Below are 20,000 nucleotides of genomic sequence, written 5' to 3'. Positions count from 1 at the left end.
AGAATGGATAACAGAAATGCATACTATATGTCTGCTTTTAGCCTGATTAGCTGCTTGTTTTTAAAAAAACATACTAAGACTCCTAAACTTGGAATAGCAACTCGTTGCTTGTGATAAAATCTGTTAACAGAGCTGCTTACCATATGGCTGCTCTTAGCTTGTCTAGCTACCCATTCTCCTAAGGACTGCTTTTACAAGGAAAACGCACTTGATAGCTGTTGTCCGGCATCTAGATTAAATGTTTAACATCAAACAAGGACACAGCATTGTAGAAAACCTTAAAAATTATTACCTGCATCATAGTCTGATTGCAAGAGTAGTCTATAAAGCTAGTGATACATTTTAACTGTTTGTTGACTATTTCTGAAACTAAAAAGCATATACTGTGCTTCGTAGCTGTACGGAGCTCCTGTATTGCCGTATTATAAATAGTTTAAGTGACAGTGTTATGCCTGCTTGACTGGTGGCTAGTTATTAGTGCTGATAAGGTCTTTCTCATAATAAATGTTTTCTTTCTAGGTAGTCCCCCTCAAACTACCCCAGTATAAGACACTCTTGACTGAAAGGACGTTACCCTGAAAAACTTTACCTGCTACAAGTCTTTGAAGTTCAACCTGCAATTTGAATACGGTTAATACCATAACATGTACTAGTACCTTAATACTCTACCTATGTACTGTTTCATGCTGCCCTGGGTTTTAAGGCACCTCTAGGCTCCCTCCATATTGTGTAACCTGGCTAGATTTTCCCCAAGGATCTTACCTCTTTAACCTACAAATCTACCCTGCACACAGTAATTTCATCTGGCTCCCCTGCACATAGCCCATAAAATATACCCTGCAGCTCTTAATTAATCTCTGCAAGGGGACAATCTATGGCTTAGAAATAGCCCATACATTTGGTGTAAAACTAAACCAGTAAAATACAACCAAAAAGATACATTTGGAGTGAAGTTAAACTAGTACAATACAGCCAAAAAGATACATTTGGTGTAAACAGAAACAAGTGAAAAGATAAATTTGGTGTACAAAAAAAAGAAACAAGTAAGCTCAGAAATATAATTGGAGTTAGTGTTAGCCCTGCTGTGCTCGCCCTCGCTGCACTCGGACTCACTCCACTCCCCTCCCTGCCCCCCGCTCCCCACTAGTGCTACATTTCAACTAAACTTAGCCACTCCCTCATGCTAACCACCAATCACTAAATCTGCCCCACCCCTGTACCCATTATCTTCTCTTCCACATCCTGTAAAGCACAGTCTTCCATCTAACTACCTTACAATCACAAACCACACCTCTCATCATCATCAACACACCCACCCCATCCCAAGCAGATCCCTCACTCATGACCAAACCCAACCAAACCATGCCCAAACTATCCAAACCCACGTACATTCACCTCTTACTATTGCTCCTAGGTGTAGCCACCTTCCTACTGCTAACTTCTGTCACCAACCACCAAAAACAACTTAATTTTATCCACATACCAAGAAAAACTACTTCCACTAACATTATTACAACACACCCTTTTACTCAACTAGTCCCATATCACTACCACACCTTCTTTATTCACCACTATGCACATAGATCACAGCCATCACACTACCAGTCTCAAACAACTATAAAGAACTTTAAGACCCTAAACAAACTACTCAAACTCTATTTTTACCTCAGAACCTAACTCATTAGCTGTGGTGATATACACCCAAACCCACGCCCACAAAATCTAGGAGCCCCAACCCTCAACCTGAATGATACCGTACTCCACCGAGACAAATCCACGCTCCTCATTTTAAATTTAAATGTCAGAAGTATACTAAACAAAGTCCACAACCTTCATGCACTACTCTCCTTTTATCAACCTGAGATAGTCATACTAACAGAGACTTGGCTTAAACCAGACAACCACAACAATGAAATCACTCCACCAGGTTACAATATAATCTGTAGTGATAGAATAGGTAAAAAGGGGGGGTGTTGCTATAGTGTATAAATCTCACCTCATCCTTGAGAAAGTAGACATAACAACCCCAGACCTCGATAAAATTGAACTCACTCTAACAAAAGTAAAACTTAATGATAGTAAACGCATCAACATCATAGGATGCTACATCCCTCCAGGCAACAATATCCCCATTACAGAAAAACTCCTAGAATGGATATCTAACTCCCTCCCCCAGGAAAGCATAGTATTAGGAGACCTTAATACTGACTGGCAAAACTGTTTCAGTCATAACCCACTCCCCCATATTAACCTACATGGCCTAACCCAACTCATCACTTCCCCCACAAAAACAGACAAGAGAACCAAACACCAGTCCACTCTAGATTGGATACTCGTATCCCATCTATCACTGATATCCCTAGCAGGGTGTCTACCAGACACCCTGAGTGACCACCAAACCACATTCTTACTCAGATCAAAATCACCACAACTGACCCAAATATCTGCATGCCTAATTAGAAACAAAAACACTTTAAACACTCCAACTTTATAAATGACCTAAAAATGTGCAACTGGACCCCCTAAAAAAACTACCTCTTGATGAAGCTGTACTATATTTCAATACCGCCTTCTTAAACACCCTTAACCATCATGCCCCCTCCAGAACAACAAGAATTAAAACTAAATATGCCCCCTGGTTAACCCCAGACACAAAATCCCTCCTCAAAAAAAGAAACAAGGCCTGGGCCAACTACCTCAACAGTAAATCCCAATTGAACAAACAAATATACGTTGAACTATGTAACAAAGCCAAAAAACTCACCAAAACAGACAAAACATCTTACTACCAAATGTTACAGGATAAGCACAGGAACAACCCACAAAAATTTTGGGCAGCAATTAACTCTATTCTACAACCAGGTAAAACAACTACCCCATCCCAAAAAATAGATAACAACCAAGAAGACATCCCCACTTAATTTAATAAATACTTTACAGAAACCATCCAGACCCTTGCAAACAACCAAGCCTATGACAACATCCTCATGCCTGCAAATCCACCCCTCACCCCAACTAACAATTGCCCCAACTTCAGCTTCCACCCAGAGCCAACCAAATCCATTGAAAAACTAATCTGCAAGCTCAAACCAATGTCTCTAGCCTCAGATAAATTACCCGCTGAATACCTCCACCTAGCTGCAGAAGCCATAGCATATCCTGTCTCCATCCTGATTAACGGATCCATCACCGAGTGTATAGTACCGAAACTATGGAAAATATCACATATCATCCAGCTACATAAAGGGGGAACCTCCCTGGAACTCAATAACTACCGCCCTATAGCCATACTACCCCTTTTATCTAAAAGTTTAGGGAGGGTAATACACAAACAACTAATGAAATATCTCCTAGAAAATAATCTAATAGCAACACAACAACATGGCTTTAGACCCTTCCATAGCACCACCACCGCACTAACAGAATTCAGCAACATTGTCAATACTCACACAAACAATGGACTCATTGTATCTGCCACCTTCCTTGACTTGTCCAAAGCATTCAATATGGTCAACCACAATAAACTCCATCTTTCACTAGCAACTCTAAACCTTACCACCCCTGCCATCTCCTGGTTCAACAACTACCTAGAGGGAAGGAAACAAGCTGTTATGTGGCAAAACCAACTCTCCCCCTCCTACCAGTCTCCCTAGGAGTACCCCAAGGCTCCATCCTGGGGCCACTTCTTTTTACCCTCTTCACCAATCAGCTCCCAAACAGTATTCCTAAGGCCTCAATAGTGCAATAATCAGATGATACCACCATAATATGAGCAGCCAAATCAATTGACATCCTTCACTCCCTAACACAAGAATATTTTTCCTTAGCAGAAACTTGGATTATAAACCAAAGGCTCATTCTGAACCCAAGTAAAACAAAGCTAGTACTCTTTAGCTCCCACAGAGCCACACCTCCCACTGATTCTTTTTTCATCTCCTCCTTTAACAAGACCACAATCATCCCCACAAATCATACCAAACTCTTAGATGTTGAAATAGATAATCACCTTAGATTTGACCTACATATTTCTATAACCATAAAAGAAGTACATAAAAAACTTGGCCTACTGTATCACAATAAAAAATTCCTCACTGACCACTCCAAAACTAGAATAGCGAGGACTCACTTACTATCCATCCTTCTTTATGTCTCCCCAGTGCTTACAAATCTCCGCAAATCTGACCTAAACAAACTTGATAGCTGTTATAATAAGGTAGCCAAATTCGCTACAACCTCTCTCATCCCAACACATCACTGTGAAAGCCTAAAAAAACTCAATTGACTAGAGCTACCACTACTACTTCAACTCACTCAGCTATCACTAGCCCACAAAATAATACATAACTCTGAAAACACCCCAGCCCTACAAAATCATTTGCAACCTTATACAGCCACCAGGCCCTTCAGGTCTAGCACACAAAACCTCCTCAAAGTAACCAAATGTAACAATGAATCTGGTACGTCTGTCTACAGCCACTGTATAGCAAAAACCTGGAACTCCCTTCCTGCCCACATAACTGACAACAAATCACAATCACAGTTCAAGAAACTTGTAAAACTCACTTTTTGAATAATTGCCTGTGCTTCTGTGTCTCCCCTTGGCTAATCTCTCATTAGAACACTTTACCTAACTTAAGTAACTCTGCTAAACCAACCAATCATAGTACAGTACCCACTTAGGACTGCTAATCTACTGCTCATCCCATCTCCCCAGGAGTTAGGGAAAACTACCCCAGCAATGGCTTGCTTTCCATAAGCAATTAAACCAGGAGAAGACATATTATAAATCAATTTGTTATCCTTCCCAACTAAAACCAGGCAAAGACATATAGTAAATCAATTTGTTATCATTCTCAACTATAGCGAGCATTATTTGCTCTCTCGGAGCCTTATTTTACATCTGTCTGCTTTTACTCTGATAGTAAATCTATCACAGGAATCCTAAATTTAGGAATATCTTCTTGTTGTGTCTTTCAGCTTTTCCCTGTTAGGGGTCACCACAGCGGAACTCCGGTACGCTAATGATTGGCAGTAGATTTTTTACGTGCCAAGTTGCTGGCCCTGACGCACAACCTTCAGAATATCTTCTAAAATGTAATATTATATTGTAGAGAACGAATGTATCCTATCTGTTAGTTAACATGTATGTCAAAGTCTCTTCTATGGAAATTGTATGTCAAAAGTCTGTCCTTAAAACTATATTTTGTAAAAAATTGTTCTCTTGGAGCTTTTCTCCTCGGGCGTCCACTGAAAATGGACTTGTAATCCAGTTGGACTCTCCCGGTCAACAAATGTAAAATAAATCAATAAATAAATATGAACGTTTCATACTCAGAACTTCTTTGCCACCTTTCCGAACACAAAGGTTGAACATCAGTCTGCATGGCTTTCGCTACGCTGGTTCCTACAGAGCCATTTACAGATAAGTGTCCCATTGGGATTCTTTTGTTTTCTTCCTTTACTTGTGCACTTAGGGTTAATGTCATCCAGGAAGGGAAAATGTCAGTGTGGGAGGCATATTCCCCATAAAGACCATCGCAAGAGATATTTGTTCTACCTGGATACTTCACACAGTCATACCCAGTGTACCATTTTCAGGCCTTTGTTCCCACAATGCTTCACATCTGTCTGTCCACTCTATTCATCTTGAGAAACCATTGCCTCAAACGTTTGACCCAGGGTATCATGGCTGAGTCTGTCCTCCCAGAGTCACAGCTGTTTCTTAAAATCAAGACCCAGAAATCTCAATCTGACACTGCTGCTGTCCATCTTCCACTGGACTTCTCTCTCAAGGTGAATGAAGACCCTGAGGATCATCAGGTGCAGAGACTAATTTCATCTGCCATGATTCTATTGTAGGTTGGCATGGAAATGGCCACCTTGCATTTCATTTAAGGCAATGCAAACATCAGCAGTGGATGTTGAAGGAGAGCCACAGCTAACCACTTGTGAAGGGCCTAGGGGGATTCCCCAAATTCTGATGAGGGATGAGGTCCATGGTACCCTTATTGAGTCTTGGCATAGCTACGAGCCTTCTACATTAGTAGTGAAAGTGGATGACCCCTGTAGAAAAAGAAGCAGAAAACAAGCACATCCATTCATTGCTAAAGATCCTCAGAGAAAGAGGATGGCAGGATTTACTCAGTGCTTGTTTAATGCCCTGATGGCCTTAAGACCACTTCAGTGGGGTGTCTGCATCTACTTCTCCTTGGTCCTCTGCTTCAGTTAAAAGGACTATGCAGTCTGATCAGCTGAGGAGGTGGATTTAATGGATAAATCCTTGGCCTACTCCTAACAAATTACCTCTCTTTTAGACTATGGGTCTAAAGAAGAGGATCAAGTCCTGTCTCTCCCTTTGAGGAGTTGTCCTTTGGGTACATAGTAGTTTGCATGATAGAGTATTTTAAGTGGGATTGCTCACAAGTCTGTGATATTCAAAAGAGGTATTATGAGATGTTGCAGATGGACTCTCCTAAACCTTCTGCTGCTCCCACCTCCCTGTGTTGGATATGTTTGCAGCTGCATCTTTGGCTCCTGATTGCCACCCTTTGGCTCCCAAGAAGTCTGACTGTTTTTATAAAGTGCCTGAAGCCTTTATGCACCTCTACAAATGTCCTTCTTCATACCCTGCTGTAGTCTCAATTTCTGCTGACAAGCCATCCAAGCCTTTGACTTTTCCAAACTATTTCCTTCTGATAAAGACAGTAGGAATATGGAGAGGATAGAAAAAAATTGGAACACTTCTGCAACCCTGCCCTTTAGGGCCATTAATTATCCAATCCCTATAACCAGGTATGTTTTGCCCTTTTTCTGACAGCTTGAGGGGGTTTTGTCTGACCTTCCACACACTGAAGGAATAACTGCTACCCTCTCTCTTTATTAAGTTCCACTTCTCAGGTTGCCCTTCACTCCATCAAATGTAGTTAGGATGCAGCTGATACATCTTCTAGAGCTGCTGCTTCTTGTTTAGTTACGAGGAGGTACACAAGGTTTTGCCTGATGGTATTAAGGCCAAGGTCCTACATGCTACTTTGGAAAAAATCAGAATCTCTTTGGCACAGCTGCTGCCGATTTAAGACTCTACAAGACAAAGGTAAAGTAACGCAGGATCTTAAATAAATCTTTGTTTCTCTTATACCCAAATTTCAGAGAAACTATCCTTCTAAATCTGCCTTTGTGCATAGGCAATGTCATCATGCTTCTAAAGGGAAGAGGGACCTAAGTGTATTTTCACTGATAAGCCCACCCAGACTTCTAAAACTCAAAACCCCCTTTTTCTCAAAAAAATCTGCCTCCGTCTGACATATTTTTTCCCCTTTCCCTCAGCCACATTCATTCCTCCCTGCCTGGCAACAGATAACTTCAGACCCTATGGTTCAGTGCATATTTGTAATAGTTACTTTATGGTATGGAAATCCCTTCCCACCCATCTCCGGTCTTCCTCAACCTCCTCCAGACCATTTTTCTGAAATTCTGCAGGATTTACTGGATCAGGGTACCATTTAACCTGTTAAAGTACCCCAAAGAGGAACAAGCTTTTACTCCAGAATGTTTCTGGTTCCCAGAAGAGGGTTTATGGAGACTGGTCCTAGTCCTTTCCTTTCTAAATACCTTTTTAAAGATTCCTTACTTTCAGATGCTTTCCCTTCAGACTCTGTTTTCCCCTCTTACTCCTGTAGGCTTTTCTGATCTGTCTTCACATTCCCATTCACCCTCTTTTCAGGACGTTTTTACATTTCTCCGCTTCTTTCTCTTATTTTCAGTTCTCTGCTTTGCCTTTTGATATTTCTACAGTCCCAAGGGTGTTCAGCAAATGTCTGGCCCCTGTCATAGCTTTTTTTCAGGCTTCAGGGAATCCAGATATTTTCACATCTGGATGACCTGCTTCTGCAAGCTTTTGCAGGATCTGAACTTCACCATGTTCCTTCTGTGCAGTCTGGAATTCATTATCAATGTCAAGAAATCTAGTCTGACTCCTTCGCAAGACCACATTTTTCTGGGTTGTAGAATTCAAACCATTGAAATGCTGGCTTCTCTTTCTTCTTCTTCCAAAGTTCTGTCTCCACTATTCCCATGTTCACCTTTGTGAAGCATTACATGTGGAAACTTCAGTGGTACCAAAAGATTGTTTGGCTCCAGCATTGCCACCCTCTTTAAGTTTCCAGTTCCCTTACTTCTGTGTCTCAGTCTCGAGTTTCACTGGTGAATTCAGCAGATCTCCTTCAGTCCGAGACTGACTTTTCAGACTCCTTTTACTACTCAGGAGTTATTCACAGACACTTCTGATCTGGGAAGGGGGGTCTCTTCTGGGTTCAGAGTTTATGGCCCCTTCATCATAGGTCAGACCACATCAACATAAAAGAAATGAGGGCACTCATTGTTCCTCTTCAGGCCTTCCATTCTCTTTGGTCTCCAGGCCCTTTAAAGGTCTTTACAAACAACACCACTGTCATGTGATACATCAACAAACAAGGTGGCACAAGTTTTTATCTTCTTTGCAGACTAGCCCTTCAGGCCTGGGATTTGGCTATCTACCATTAGGTAACCCTTCAGGTGGTCTACTTCCCCTTCAGAAAACAAGTTAGTGGTAGACTCTCTGAGCAGGTCCAGAATGCAATCTCATGAATGGATGCTTCATACAGAGGTGTTTACAGACATAGTATATCAGTGGGATATTCCTCAAGTGGATCTTTTTACGCCTGTCTGAACAGGCAACATCCTCACATCTGTTACATGGAAGGTGGATGCCATGTCCTTTTATTGGAAGGGCATGTTCCTCTATACTTAGACTCCTCTTCCTCTTCTTCCCAGAGTCCCGCACAAGATCAAGAATCATACCTCTCAACTGTCCATATTTTTGCAGGATGTCCAGATTTTTGCCTCATAATTTTGGTCTGTTGCTCATAAAATTTGCCATTTTCTGGCAAATCATTGAGGATTGACGTCACTAAATAATACTAAATAATGGGAGATATTTGAGTTTCAGACTTCATATACCTCAGAAAATACATAATGATGCAAAACCTATTATTCTAGCAATTTTCTAAGTTTATAGGTGCAATATTTAGAAGCTGTCCCTATTTTTGGGCGTTTGTGCCCCTCCACACTATTTCTGGCTTTGTTCAAATTTCTTTGCTGAGATATTGAGAGGTATGTCAAGAAGGACTGCCCAAGAATCTTGCTCATATATTGAAATCCTGAGCAAACAACCCAAATATTTCACTCATTAGTGTTCCTAAACAATGGGGAGTAAGGGCAATTTGGATGACTGGTATACCATGAGGAAAATAATATGCTGATTATATCAGCCTATTGTCCACTGACTACCAAAATAATTAAGTGAGGTGTGAATAACACAGAAGGCAACAATATCACTAAACAAGTGTTTATTACAACATTGCTAATTATTAACTGGTAATTATGTAGTAGAGATACTGTGAACCTGACCTGAAGTAGGATCTAGGGTCAGGACAAAAAGTAATGTACTGCCCCTAACAGACCTTACTAGATGTTTGATGTGCTTGTGACAGGAAAAAAAATCGGTAAAAGACTCTTGTAGAAGGTGTGTAGCATAACTGCTTTAAGTCAAAGCCCTAAAACTGTAAGACTAAGTAATGATAGTAATGATGCATGATATAGTCATAGCGAAGTTTCACATGCCTTTTCAGAAATCTGCTAGGATGGCAACAGGTTCATTCAGTAACCCCATACTTGAAATCATTTGACTGATAACTGTACAAAGCAAGACTTTATTACTTGACAAAACCAGCTTGAGCAACATGACTGAACCAGGAGGCCTATTAGCCTGACTGACAGGATTTTTAGAGAGACCTATAATTTCTAGATGACTGCGAATCTTTCGTTGGTAATAGTATTAAAGCCTGAGACTTTTAAGTGTGAATCCTGGAGCAGCAAAAGGGAACGTGCAAAGTGAGAAATATATATGCTAAACCCAAGATCACTGTGGCTCAGAATATTCCCCTTTCTCCAAGGTATGGCTTATGCATCTGCACTTCCTGCACACTCCCTGAAAAGAATGGTTCAAGGCATATTTTCCTGTATGCAGTAGCTATTTGCTCAGTTTGTTTTTTGTAATCTTTATAATATATCTTTACCATCTCAAAGTGCTTACTCCTCTCTGTACTCTTCTTTTCTAGACCTAACACCACTCCTAAGTATTCAACTGCGGTACCACCTTTATCATTCTTATAAGAAAAGCGCAGTCCGGGTCTGAACTGTCTGCAAACAGCTAAAATTAACTTTGAGTATGTGTCTACCTGTTTGAGCCAATATTCATTATCCCCTGGAGAGCACTCTGCTTTGGCTTGTAAGCATGGACCCCCCCCCCCCCCCACACACACACACACTCACACTCATCTTCCATTTTCTCTCTTATTCCCTTCTGTTAGCAAATAGTATCCATAACTGATAAATACTGCGTGTTTGTTAATTTAAACTGAGGCCACAGTAGCCTACTGATAAGGCTATCCTGTTTTTCCACCTGAGAAATGGTTAAGAAATGACTTACAGTTTCAGAGCAGTTCTTTGTCAATTCTGATTGTTTCTTAAACACAAACTTGTCTTTGCTTTGGCTCATTAGCCATAGAACTTATTAAAACTGCCTGAACTGGGGCACAGCTAATTGATAGCTTGTGGAAATACAGGGTACCTACCTGAGTCTCCACATTCACTATCATATGTTCATTTATCAGTTTACTCTGTTACCTGATTGTTTCCAGCCCCCTCACAAGAGCAACTAACAGGGTCTTTACCTGCTTCGCTCCCCACCCTGCCCCCTATTTCCTCCCGATCCCAGTGGTCCTACCTTTATTACACTCACAAACCCCTCCCATCATTCCAATAGCCAACCACGGCACTAAACCTAACACTACCTCCTCCATCTTCCAACTACTATCACTCCTCCTCAGCTAACATGTACAAGCATACCTTACCTATGCTCACTGCATGCAATCTCCTTGCATAGCTTACATCCTACCAAAACTCCATCATTCCCCCACTCAACCACTACCACTGTACTGCTACTCACACCACCACTCATGTCTCACCCTCACTCAGCTTCCCTTCCACCAACTCAAGAACCATCCCTATGCACCCCCATGCATATTCTAGCAACTATATTACTCAAACATAAAGCATCCCTACAACTTAACATAGTAACCCTCCCACCATACCTATTACCCACAGAGCACAATCATAAAGTTTCCCTAATAAACAAACACATTCAAAAACTGAGAAAACTAATAACCTCATGCATATCAAAACTAGCCCTAAGTGGAGATATCCACCCCAACCCTGGCCCTACCATTTCCAACCCCAATCCTCATATTCAGACTAGAAACCATAACTTCTCCCATACCCATATCACAGCCAGTAGAAAGCCAAGTGACTTCCTTCTACTAAGCCTAAATATTAGAAGTATATCCAACAATGTCCATGAACTCCATGCCACCATAGACTTGTACTCCCTGGATATAGTCATCCTGATAGAAACCTGGCTAAAACCTCACATTACCAGAGAGCAAATCCTCCCTACCGGTTACGGCATACTAAGAGTAGACCGGCTAAACAGGAAAGGAGGCGGTGAAGCTATAATATTTAAACAGCATCTAAACATCCAGATCTTAAAATCATCAGCTCCAGAAATAGTCAATGAAGAAATAATATATACCAACCTCAAAATAAACCACAACAAAACCATCAACATAATTGGATGTTACTTCCCACCTGGCCAAAACATCCCTCCACTAGAAAACCTCCTCAGCTGGTCTACACACCATCTCCCCAAGAAACTATAATTTTAGCTGATTTCAATATTGACTGGCAATCCTGTTCTGGCAACCATCCAACCCATCATGTAAACCTTCATGGCTTCACCCAACTAGTCCAGTCGCCAATCAGGATAAATAAAAACTCCAGCAAGCACACTACCCTCGATAGGATACTAGTCAGTAAGAGCCCCCAGTCATATATAACAGGCTGATTATCAGATAGACTCACTGATCACTCCCCAACATTCCTACTCAAAAAATACGTATACCAAGCTAAACCTGTCATCTACCATCAAATACGTAAAAAACTAAACTTTAACCCACTCACATTCATCTCATCCCTCAAAGAATGTAACTGGCATCCTCTAAAGTACCTGAGTCTTGATGACGCAGTTGAACTTTTTAATACTACCTTCCTGAGCATCCTTAATTACCATGCCCCCATCAGACTTTCCAGAACCAAAGCACAACCCTCCCCATGGCTACAGAAAACCACTAAATCAGAAATAAAAAAACAGGGATAAAATCTGGGAGCACTGGTGCAAGACCCCCTCAACTAGACAGAAATTCCTAGAACTACACAATAGAGTCAAACAATGAATAAAACAGGACAAATTCCAATACTTCCAGTCTGCCATAGACTCCTCCCAACACAGCCCTAAACAATTCTGGTCCACCATAAACTCCATCCTCCACCCAGGTAAAGTCAGTACCCCTCCACCTAACATCCTTCACTCCTCCGAAAATATTGGTACCTCTTTCAACACACATTTCACACAAACCATGCTATCACTAGCTAAACAACACAACCCCCTCCCCTCCAACCCACACCTTCAACTAGTAATCTCCCCACAGCCTTCTCTTTTTCTCCTGTACCTACCTCCAACATAAAAAAAAAAACTCTTAACTAAACTTAAGCCCACCAAATTAGCAGCAGACAACCTCCCAAGTGAATACCTACAAATCGCAACTGATGATGTGGCCTACCCAGTATCCATCTCTATCAGAAAGTTACGTTCCCACACTATGGAAAATATCACATATAATTCCCCTCCACAAAGGTGGCCCCTCCACAGAACTAACCAATTACCACCCCATAGCTATTCTCTCTCCACTGTCCAAAATACTAGAGAGATGCATTCACTCTCAGGTCTCAGACTACCTCCTTACTAACAACCTCCTTTCCAATACTCAGCATGGTTTCCGACCAAACCATAGCACTACCACTGCCTTACTCTCCTTTACTAACACTATCCTTCAGCATAAAAACAATGGCTATCTCTCCTCTGCTACTTTCCTAGACCTATCTAAAGCATTTGACATGGTCCCACACAAACAACTCATCTCTGTCCTTAATAACCTATCCTTCTCTCAATCAGTCACCAACTGGTTTCAGAGTTACCTGTCTGACCGCCAACAATCCGTTATATGGCAGAATGACATATCTCCCCAACTACCTGTCTCTATAGGGGTTCCCCAAGGATCCATCCTTGGACCCCTACTCTTCTCTATTTTCACCAATAATCTAGCTTCTGCCACTATACATGGCACACTCATACAATACGCAGATGACTCAACCATCATCTGCTCAGCCCAGTCCCTACCCAAACTGCAAAAAGTCAGACAGGAAGCCTTTTCCTCTGTTGAAACTTGGTTATGCGATGCCCAATTAATACTCAACCCAAACAAAACTAAACTACTCATTTTCCAACCCACCAAACATACTCAAAACAACTCTCACTTTAACATCACAGCAAAAGACAACACCACTATACACCCAACAGAACACACCAAATTGCTAGGAGTGGAAATAGACAATAAACTAAAATTTGACATTCACATATCCATGACCATAAGAAAAGTCCATAAAAAACCTGGAGCATTGCACAGAAATAAGCAACTTCTCACCAAAGCAGCAAAGATTTCAGTAGCAAATTCCCACCTTATCTCCACCCACCTTTATGCCTCTCCAATATATACCAACCTAAGGCAATGCGATCTAAACAAGCTAGAGACCTGCTACAACAAAATCGCCAAATTTGCCACAGGGGCATCCTACCGTAGTCACCACTGTCTCTCACTTGCTGAACTGGGCTGGCTTGAACTCCCTCACCTCCTTCAGTGGTATCAACTCACACTCGCCCACAGACTAGTAAACCATCCACTAAATGTCCCATCCCTCCAGAATTTACTCCAACCCTATCGCACCACCAGACCACAAAGATACAGCAACAAATATCACTTGCAGATCACTAAAGCCAATAACTCTGCTGGTGAAGCACTATTCTCATGTGCCATAGCCAAATTATGGAACTCCATCCCACCCACAATTAACACCGTACCATCATGCACCCACTTCAAAACTTTACTAAAAGCACACCTTAAAACATGCTGGCTATGCCCTTGCAACTCCCACTCTAATATCACCCACCCCATCCAACCACTACCTTTCTTTCCACCCCACTAACTTCCTTGATTATAGCAAGCTTGGATGCTCATAAACCTACTACTTATTATACAGCAGGAACTTCTTATTGTAACAATTGTTAATTTCTGTTATGTACTTCGCAGATAAAGATTCTAGTTGTCTACTGATGTACTATGTTCTTCATCTGTAACTATGTTTGTAATTAATTGCTATGTTAATCAAATTGTTAATCGCTATGTAAATCCAATGTAACTACTGTCTGTATATTTCGACTGCGGAGTTTTTCTCCCCTGACCGCCACTGAAAATGGACCTACGTCTAGTTGGACACTCCCGGTCAACAAATGTAAATAAATAAATAAATAAATAAATAAAATAAATAAATAAAGGATGTCTTTACCTGTGAAGCCTAGAGGTGGGGTACAGGGGGCATGTCCCTGCCACAAAAAAAAACAACTGTAAACAAGAACAGTGATTGTTAATATTCACTGTTCTCCTGCAGTTTCATAATTTTTTCACAGTTCCAGAAGTCTCAGATAAGGCTCTTGGAATTACAATAGGACACCCTTTGCATGAATTTGGTAGCAGCATTGTTAGCACTTAAAGTTGTTATTTATATGTTGCAACAGATATCCTTGACTGCACAAGTCCAAATTAGGGGGCTAAAAAAATATGTTGGTTAATAGAGGCCTGGGGTAAACTATCAGTAGTTATGTCCTTACTGATAGTTAAGGAGTGTTTGGCCTTCTTAATATGAGCAACTAGGAGAAAAACTCTATAGAGAATTTATAATATCAAAGCAGAAGCTAGGCATCTAGTCTAACCATTCCACTGGAAGAAGCTTTATCTCCTTGTAAAAATGATAAAACTGTACAGAGGGAAACAAGAGAATGGAAAGGTTTAATAATTCATTTAGAGGAAGAATGAGTTACCTGTAATGAATAAAAGCTAAACAAAAACAGATGTCTGTTGTTCTCTTTATTTCAGTTTACAAGCCAGAAGCTTACTCTGGTGACTGGAAATCATTAGTCAGTACTAACACTAAAGACTTTTTAGATATAATTTAGCATTCTGGGTCACCAAATGGTTGAGCTGACATTGGGAAACTGATTTGGAACAAAATATTTTAAGCAGTAGGCGACACTGATAAGTTTATTATGTTTTGAAACTATTTTTTTTTCTTGTAAATTCACAATCACTGCCTATTAGACAGAATTTCCTTATAAAGGATGATCTTTAGTAGATTGCATGGTAAAAGTTTGCACATGTTTTATGTTTTATTGGGGTCCAAAAGCTGTGATAGGGGGTGTGAAGCAAGGATATTGTACATTCATTTATACAGCTTACATGTGAAATGCGGGCCTTTGAAAATCTTTGAGAAAAAGCGAGTCTGTGTTAAACAAAGAGAGCATCTGTATTCATGTCTACTACAATATGTTGTGATGAGACAATTAAACTGGTGTAAGAGTGAGACACAACCAGGACAAAAGGCATACTCATTAAAAATAGGCCAATAATACTGGCTGTACATGGCTCTCGAACAAAGGAGATGAATAGTGGAGAGGTGGTGGAATATCCAGCTATCAACCAGCTGCCAGATCTCCATACCCCCTTAAGAACCCACAATCTATGCAGAATGGGGTTTGTTATGATAATATCTTATGAGAAGGATGATACCTGCCATGAAGTTAAAAATTTGCAATTCATTTGCAGTCTTTGTCTAGATGATTGGGTACTGGATATCCTCTGTGAAGGCAGGGCTTTCAAGGTTAGGGCTATATGAATAGATTAAGAACAGAGGTCTTACTTAAATTAGGCTAAAGGAAAACAGTCCACCTCCCTTTTTGTCTTATTAATATTTTTAAATACTCAACATAATTTTACAGCTTAGAAACTTCAGCTTACAAGAAACAGGGCAAAGGAAGATACTTAACAGAACAAGGAAGTTGTACTGTATTGGGCTTTACCGACTTAAGCTTAGCTTAAAACAGTATCTGCATCACGTTTAATGATGAAGAAGAGAGCTCCTATTTTTTTCCTTAGAATCCAAAGTCACTGATATTTATTTGGAATATTTTTTCCTTGAAAACTATTTGTTAAAGCATGATTCATTAAAATAAGACAGGCTGGACAGATACAGTAAACAAATGAAGCAGTTGCAGTAGGCACTTGACTGAGTAAACAAAGGACTATTATTTTTACAAGGCTGTGATCTGTTGATGTGCCAGTATTACATGTGTTAGCCAGAACAGAATAAGTATGCACTAGTGCTCCTATTGGTGTACCTAATCCCAGGCTATGATGATATAAATAAACAGCAATGCTTGGGTAATGAAGACTGCCAATATATGTTCCAAAATGATACCCAAGTAAAAATAACCACAAAGAAAGAGAAATTGGATATTTTAGAATTACAGCTTAAAGAATTTATTTATGTAGTAATAAAAACAGCAGCTGTGGCTGAATCCCTGTGCAGCAAAGGGAGTGAGAGCTAGAATGAAGGGACAGTAACAGCAAACTAAGAAGCTAAATGTGTGGTTAGAAAATGCAACACTGGCTTGCTCTGTGGTACAGGGAGAAGGATCAACCTCTGACTTCAACCCGGTTGGCCCAGTTTCAACTAGCAATCCAAGAGCTGGAAGAACTAGAACTATTGTGTGAGAGAGGGACTGGTGGCCAATACTGGCTCCAGTGCAAACCAGCACAAGCATCTACTTGAGAAATGGTGCATGGCATGAAGGACGTACACAAGGGCTGTGTGTTTAGGTATGTGAAGTAATACTGATGTAGCATGTGCTGAAGTGTGCATGTGATAGTATAGAAACCCTCACATGTAGGTGGCAGTCACCAGACCTGAGCTTATAATCAGCAAACAAAAAAATCCTAACAGATCACATGGATGACAGTTGCTGAAGAATCAGTTTGTGTCCAGTAACATGGAATAAGTGGGTGCTGTCAGTGGTTTGGTAGGGAACATACATGCAGCAGATTCAGAAAAACAAGAAAAGGAAAGCAGAGAATGTTCTACTGGGATCACCACTGCTATTTTCTGCAGTCTTGTGGCTAACGTAAAATATCATGCATGTGAAATCATCTCATTATCCCAATATCTCAATATGCTGGATGTTACTTTGTCATGGGTACCAGAGTACAATCTCTGATATCACATAACTCAAAAAAATGGAAGAAGTTTTTTTTTTTTTTAAATCTCTTTTTTCCAAGTGACCTTGGGGCAGTTTATATAGACACTGACTATGTTGGGGTAGAAACTCACATAACAGGATGCAGGGGGTATTGTTTTGCTGCAGTTTTGGTTCAAAGAGTTGCCTGGATACTGGAATATCCATCTGATGCATGAGAATGAGATTCTAATACCTTCTTACCCATCCTGCGGAAAAAGATGGTTGGCAAAGGTCCAACAGCAAAGAGAGATGCTTTGCCTGAAAGTGGGCAGGAAACAAGTATTGGGCATAGAGGCCAAGTATATGATTACTCCCACCAAACAATGCATATTTTTGTTACCCATACTGAGCTCATCTGTGGTGTGTCTGGGGCAGTACTGCACAGCCCACTTTTGTGACACACATGTCAGTCAACAGGGTGTAACAGGGGTTAAGTTTCTAGCAGTAAGATCCTGAAGACTGTCCAGATCATTGCCCCAGATAGGGAGAAGTTGATGGCCAACAGGTAACAGGGAGAAACAACTTAGAAATCAAGGAGTATGTAATGCAGAAAAGTGTCTATTTTTTAAAAAAGGAGGAAAAATTAATGATACTGAACTTGTATGAATTTCTGTATTCTTGGTGTAAATAAAATAAAATAAAATAAAGCTAAAAATTTCTAGGGCTATAAAGAATGTCTGACTTTCTGATTGGTATGATCATTTTTCTCCTTAGGATAGAAGATGTCTCTCTACAGCCTGAAGAGATTTTAAGTAGTGAGGCACCAGAAGAAGACAAAAAGCAAGTTTTCATTGAAGCAAAAGAGGAGCCCATGATAAGGCATACAGCAGATGTTGTGGTGTCTGGAGACTCAAGGTCCAGCCTTTTGTGGTCTGATGTGTCAGAAGATTTGGCAGACATGTCTCAGAGGAGCTATATCGACACAGATGACGTAACACAAGAAGGGGACAATGACATCCTGATACTACCAAGTCGAGCTAACAGCTGCAGTAACCGGGCTGACTTAATTTACGGAAGCAAAGGAAATGACATCATCAACAGGACCCATCTGGAAGTCATTGGTGAGGAGGAGGAAGCAAGCCTTGTAGAACTGGCTATCCTACAAGGACAGTTACATTGTGCAGAGATTAAAGTTCTACAGGTTCAGAAAGAGGTAGGTGTGTAATTTAAATTGATCCTTCTTGGTTTTCTGTGTTAAAGAGCATCCTGTTAATGTTACATCAGCTCAAGTGATATCCATTCTTTTTTTGGCTGCTCTGTTATGATTGAATTATTTTTATTGCATAATAATTACAGTTAATTGTACAGTGACATTTGCTATGTAAATATTCTCATTTGTTACAATATTTTCAAAGCATTACTTCACCACAGATTGATATGCCAGGTTTTGCATGTAAAACGTCCTACCCCAAGCTCTAAAAGATAGTGAAGCTGGCACCTACTTATGTGTGACAGCAACATAACCATATACTTCCAATCCAGACAGACACAAAACCTGAGTGCATAGTTTACTAAGTTTCTGACTACACTCAAAAATTGAAAACGTGACATTGTCATTTAATGCTTGTTTACTGATGTGGTGTTGTATACTTATATAGAACAGTACTAATAAACTGAATAATCATTGTGAATATAATAATAGTAATAATAATAATAATCATCATCATCATCATAATCAGTGAATGACTAATGATGGCAAGTTAATTGTGATATGATAAGCACCGGTATTTCTTCCTATCACTAGCTCGTAAATCTTGACCAATAGAGCTGCTTCCTTTGTCTCACTTACTCATTTGTTCCTCTCTTTCAGTCAGGCAGGCAAACCTTTTGCTCATTTTTCCCTAGGCAGAGGACCTAGTCAGCCCAGTCATTCACCAGAATGTTGAGAGCCAAGTGGTAGGGAGCAGGACAGTCTGTAAACCCAGTAGACTCCATCCACAACTCTGGATCTCCTAACCTCTGTGGCAGTTTACTTGAACTCCACTACGGTCTGCCTTTTGTGAGAAACATGACTACATTCAGATGTATTCCATAGGTGCTATACTCAGTGCTCCCCCTAGGTGTCACCCATGCAATGGCCCAGAGACACCTCCCTCCATCAAGAATGGGCAAAACAGCAACAGAGACTCAGTACCATCCTCCCCAGCCAGTTCCATCCAGTGCCAGTGCAGATGACTGACAACAGGTCACCTAGGTCACAATCAAGTCTTCATTTCTTTGCGCCGTGGTGATGGTCTTCCAAGTGTTAGGTCCTTCTTGAGTAAAAGGCTGAAGATGCAAAAAAGACAGTAATTTTCAAATTCTTGCTGTTCTGCATTTTTTACTTAGTCTGTTGGAAAGCCAACTTATTTCAGTTTAATATTACCACTAATGGCTTCTTGTTTGAGGATGGCATAATAACTTTATAACAGAATACGAAGGAGAGAAGTGGACTGAAGAGAAAGCTGACTTTGGACTCCTAAAAACAGAGGTGGCTAACTTCAAGGCACCCATGCCAATGGAAAATAGTTGCATGACTGCCGAATCATACACCAAAGCACTGTACGAACATGTGCATAAATGCATGGAACTAGCCATACCCAACAGAACCAAGATGCTCTCC

The 20,000-nt window shown here is 40.6% G+C and overlaps 1 protein-coding gene across 1 annotated transcript in view; it reads left to right on the top strand.

The window, feature by feature from the left end:
- Positions 1-20,000, top strand: part of CCDC136 (coiled-coil domain containing 136) — an 852,200-nt gene that overhangs the window by 341,595 nt on the left and 490,605 nt on the right. The window contains exon 6 of the mRNA XM_044088645.1: positions 18,113-18,551. Within this exon, the coding sequence (XP_043944580.1) occupies positions 18,113-18,551 (439 nt within the window). The remainder of the gene's footprint in view (positions 1-18,112; positions 18,552-20,000) is intronic.

This window comes from Protopterus annectens, chromosome 11.part0, assembly GCF_019279795.1.
Source record: "Protopterus annectens isolate FY-2018-M chromosome 11.part0, PAN1.0, whole genome shotgun sequence".
Taxonomy (NCBI): domain Eukaryota; kingdom Metazoa; phylum Chordata; order Ceratodontiformes; family Protopteridae; genus Protopterus; species Protopterus annectens.
This window is presented reverse-complemented; position numbering and strand designations above follow the sequence as displayed.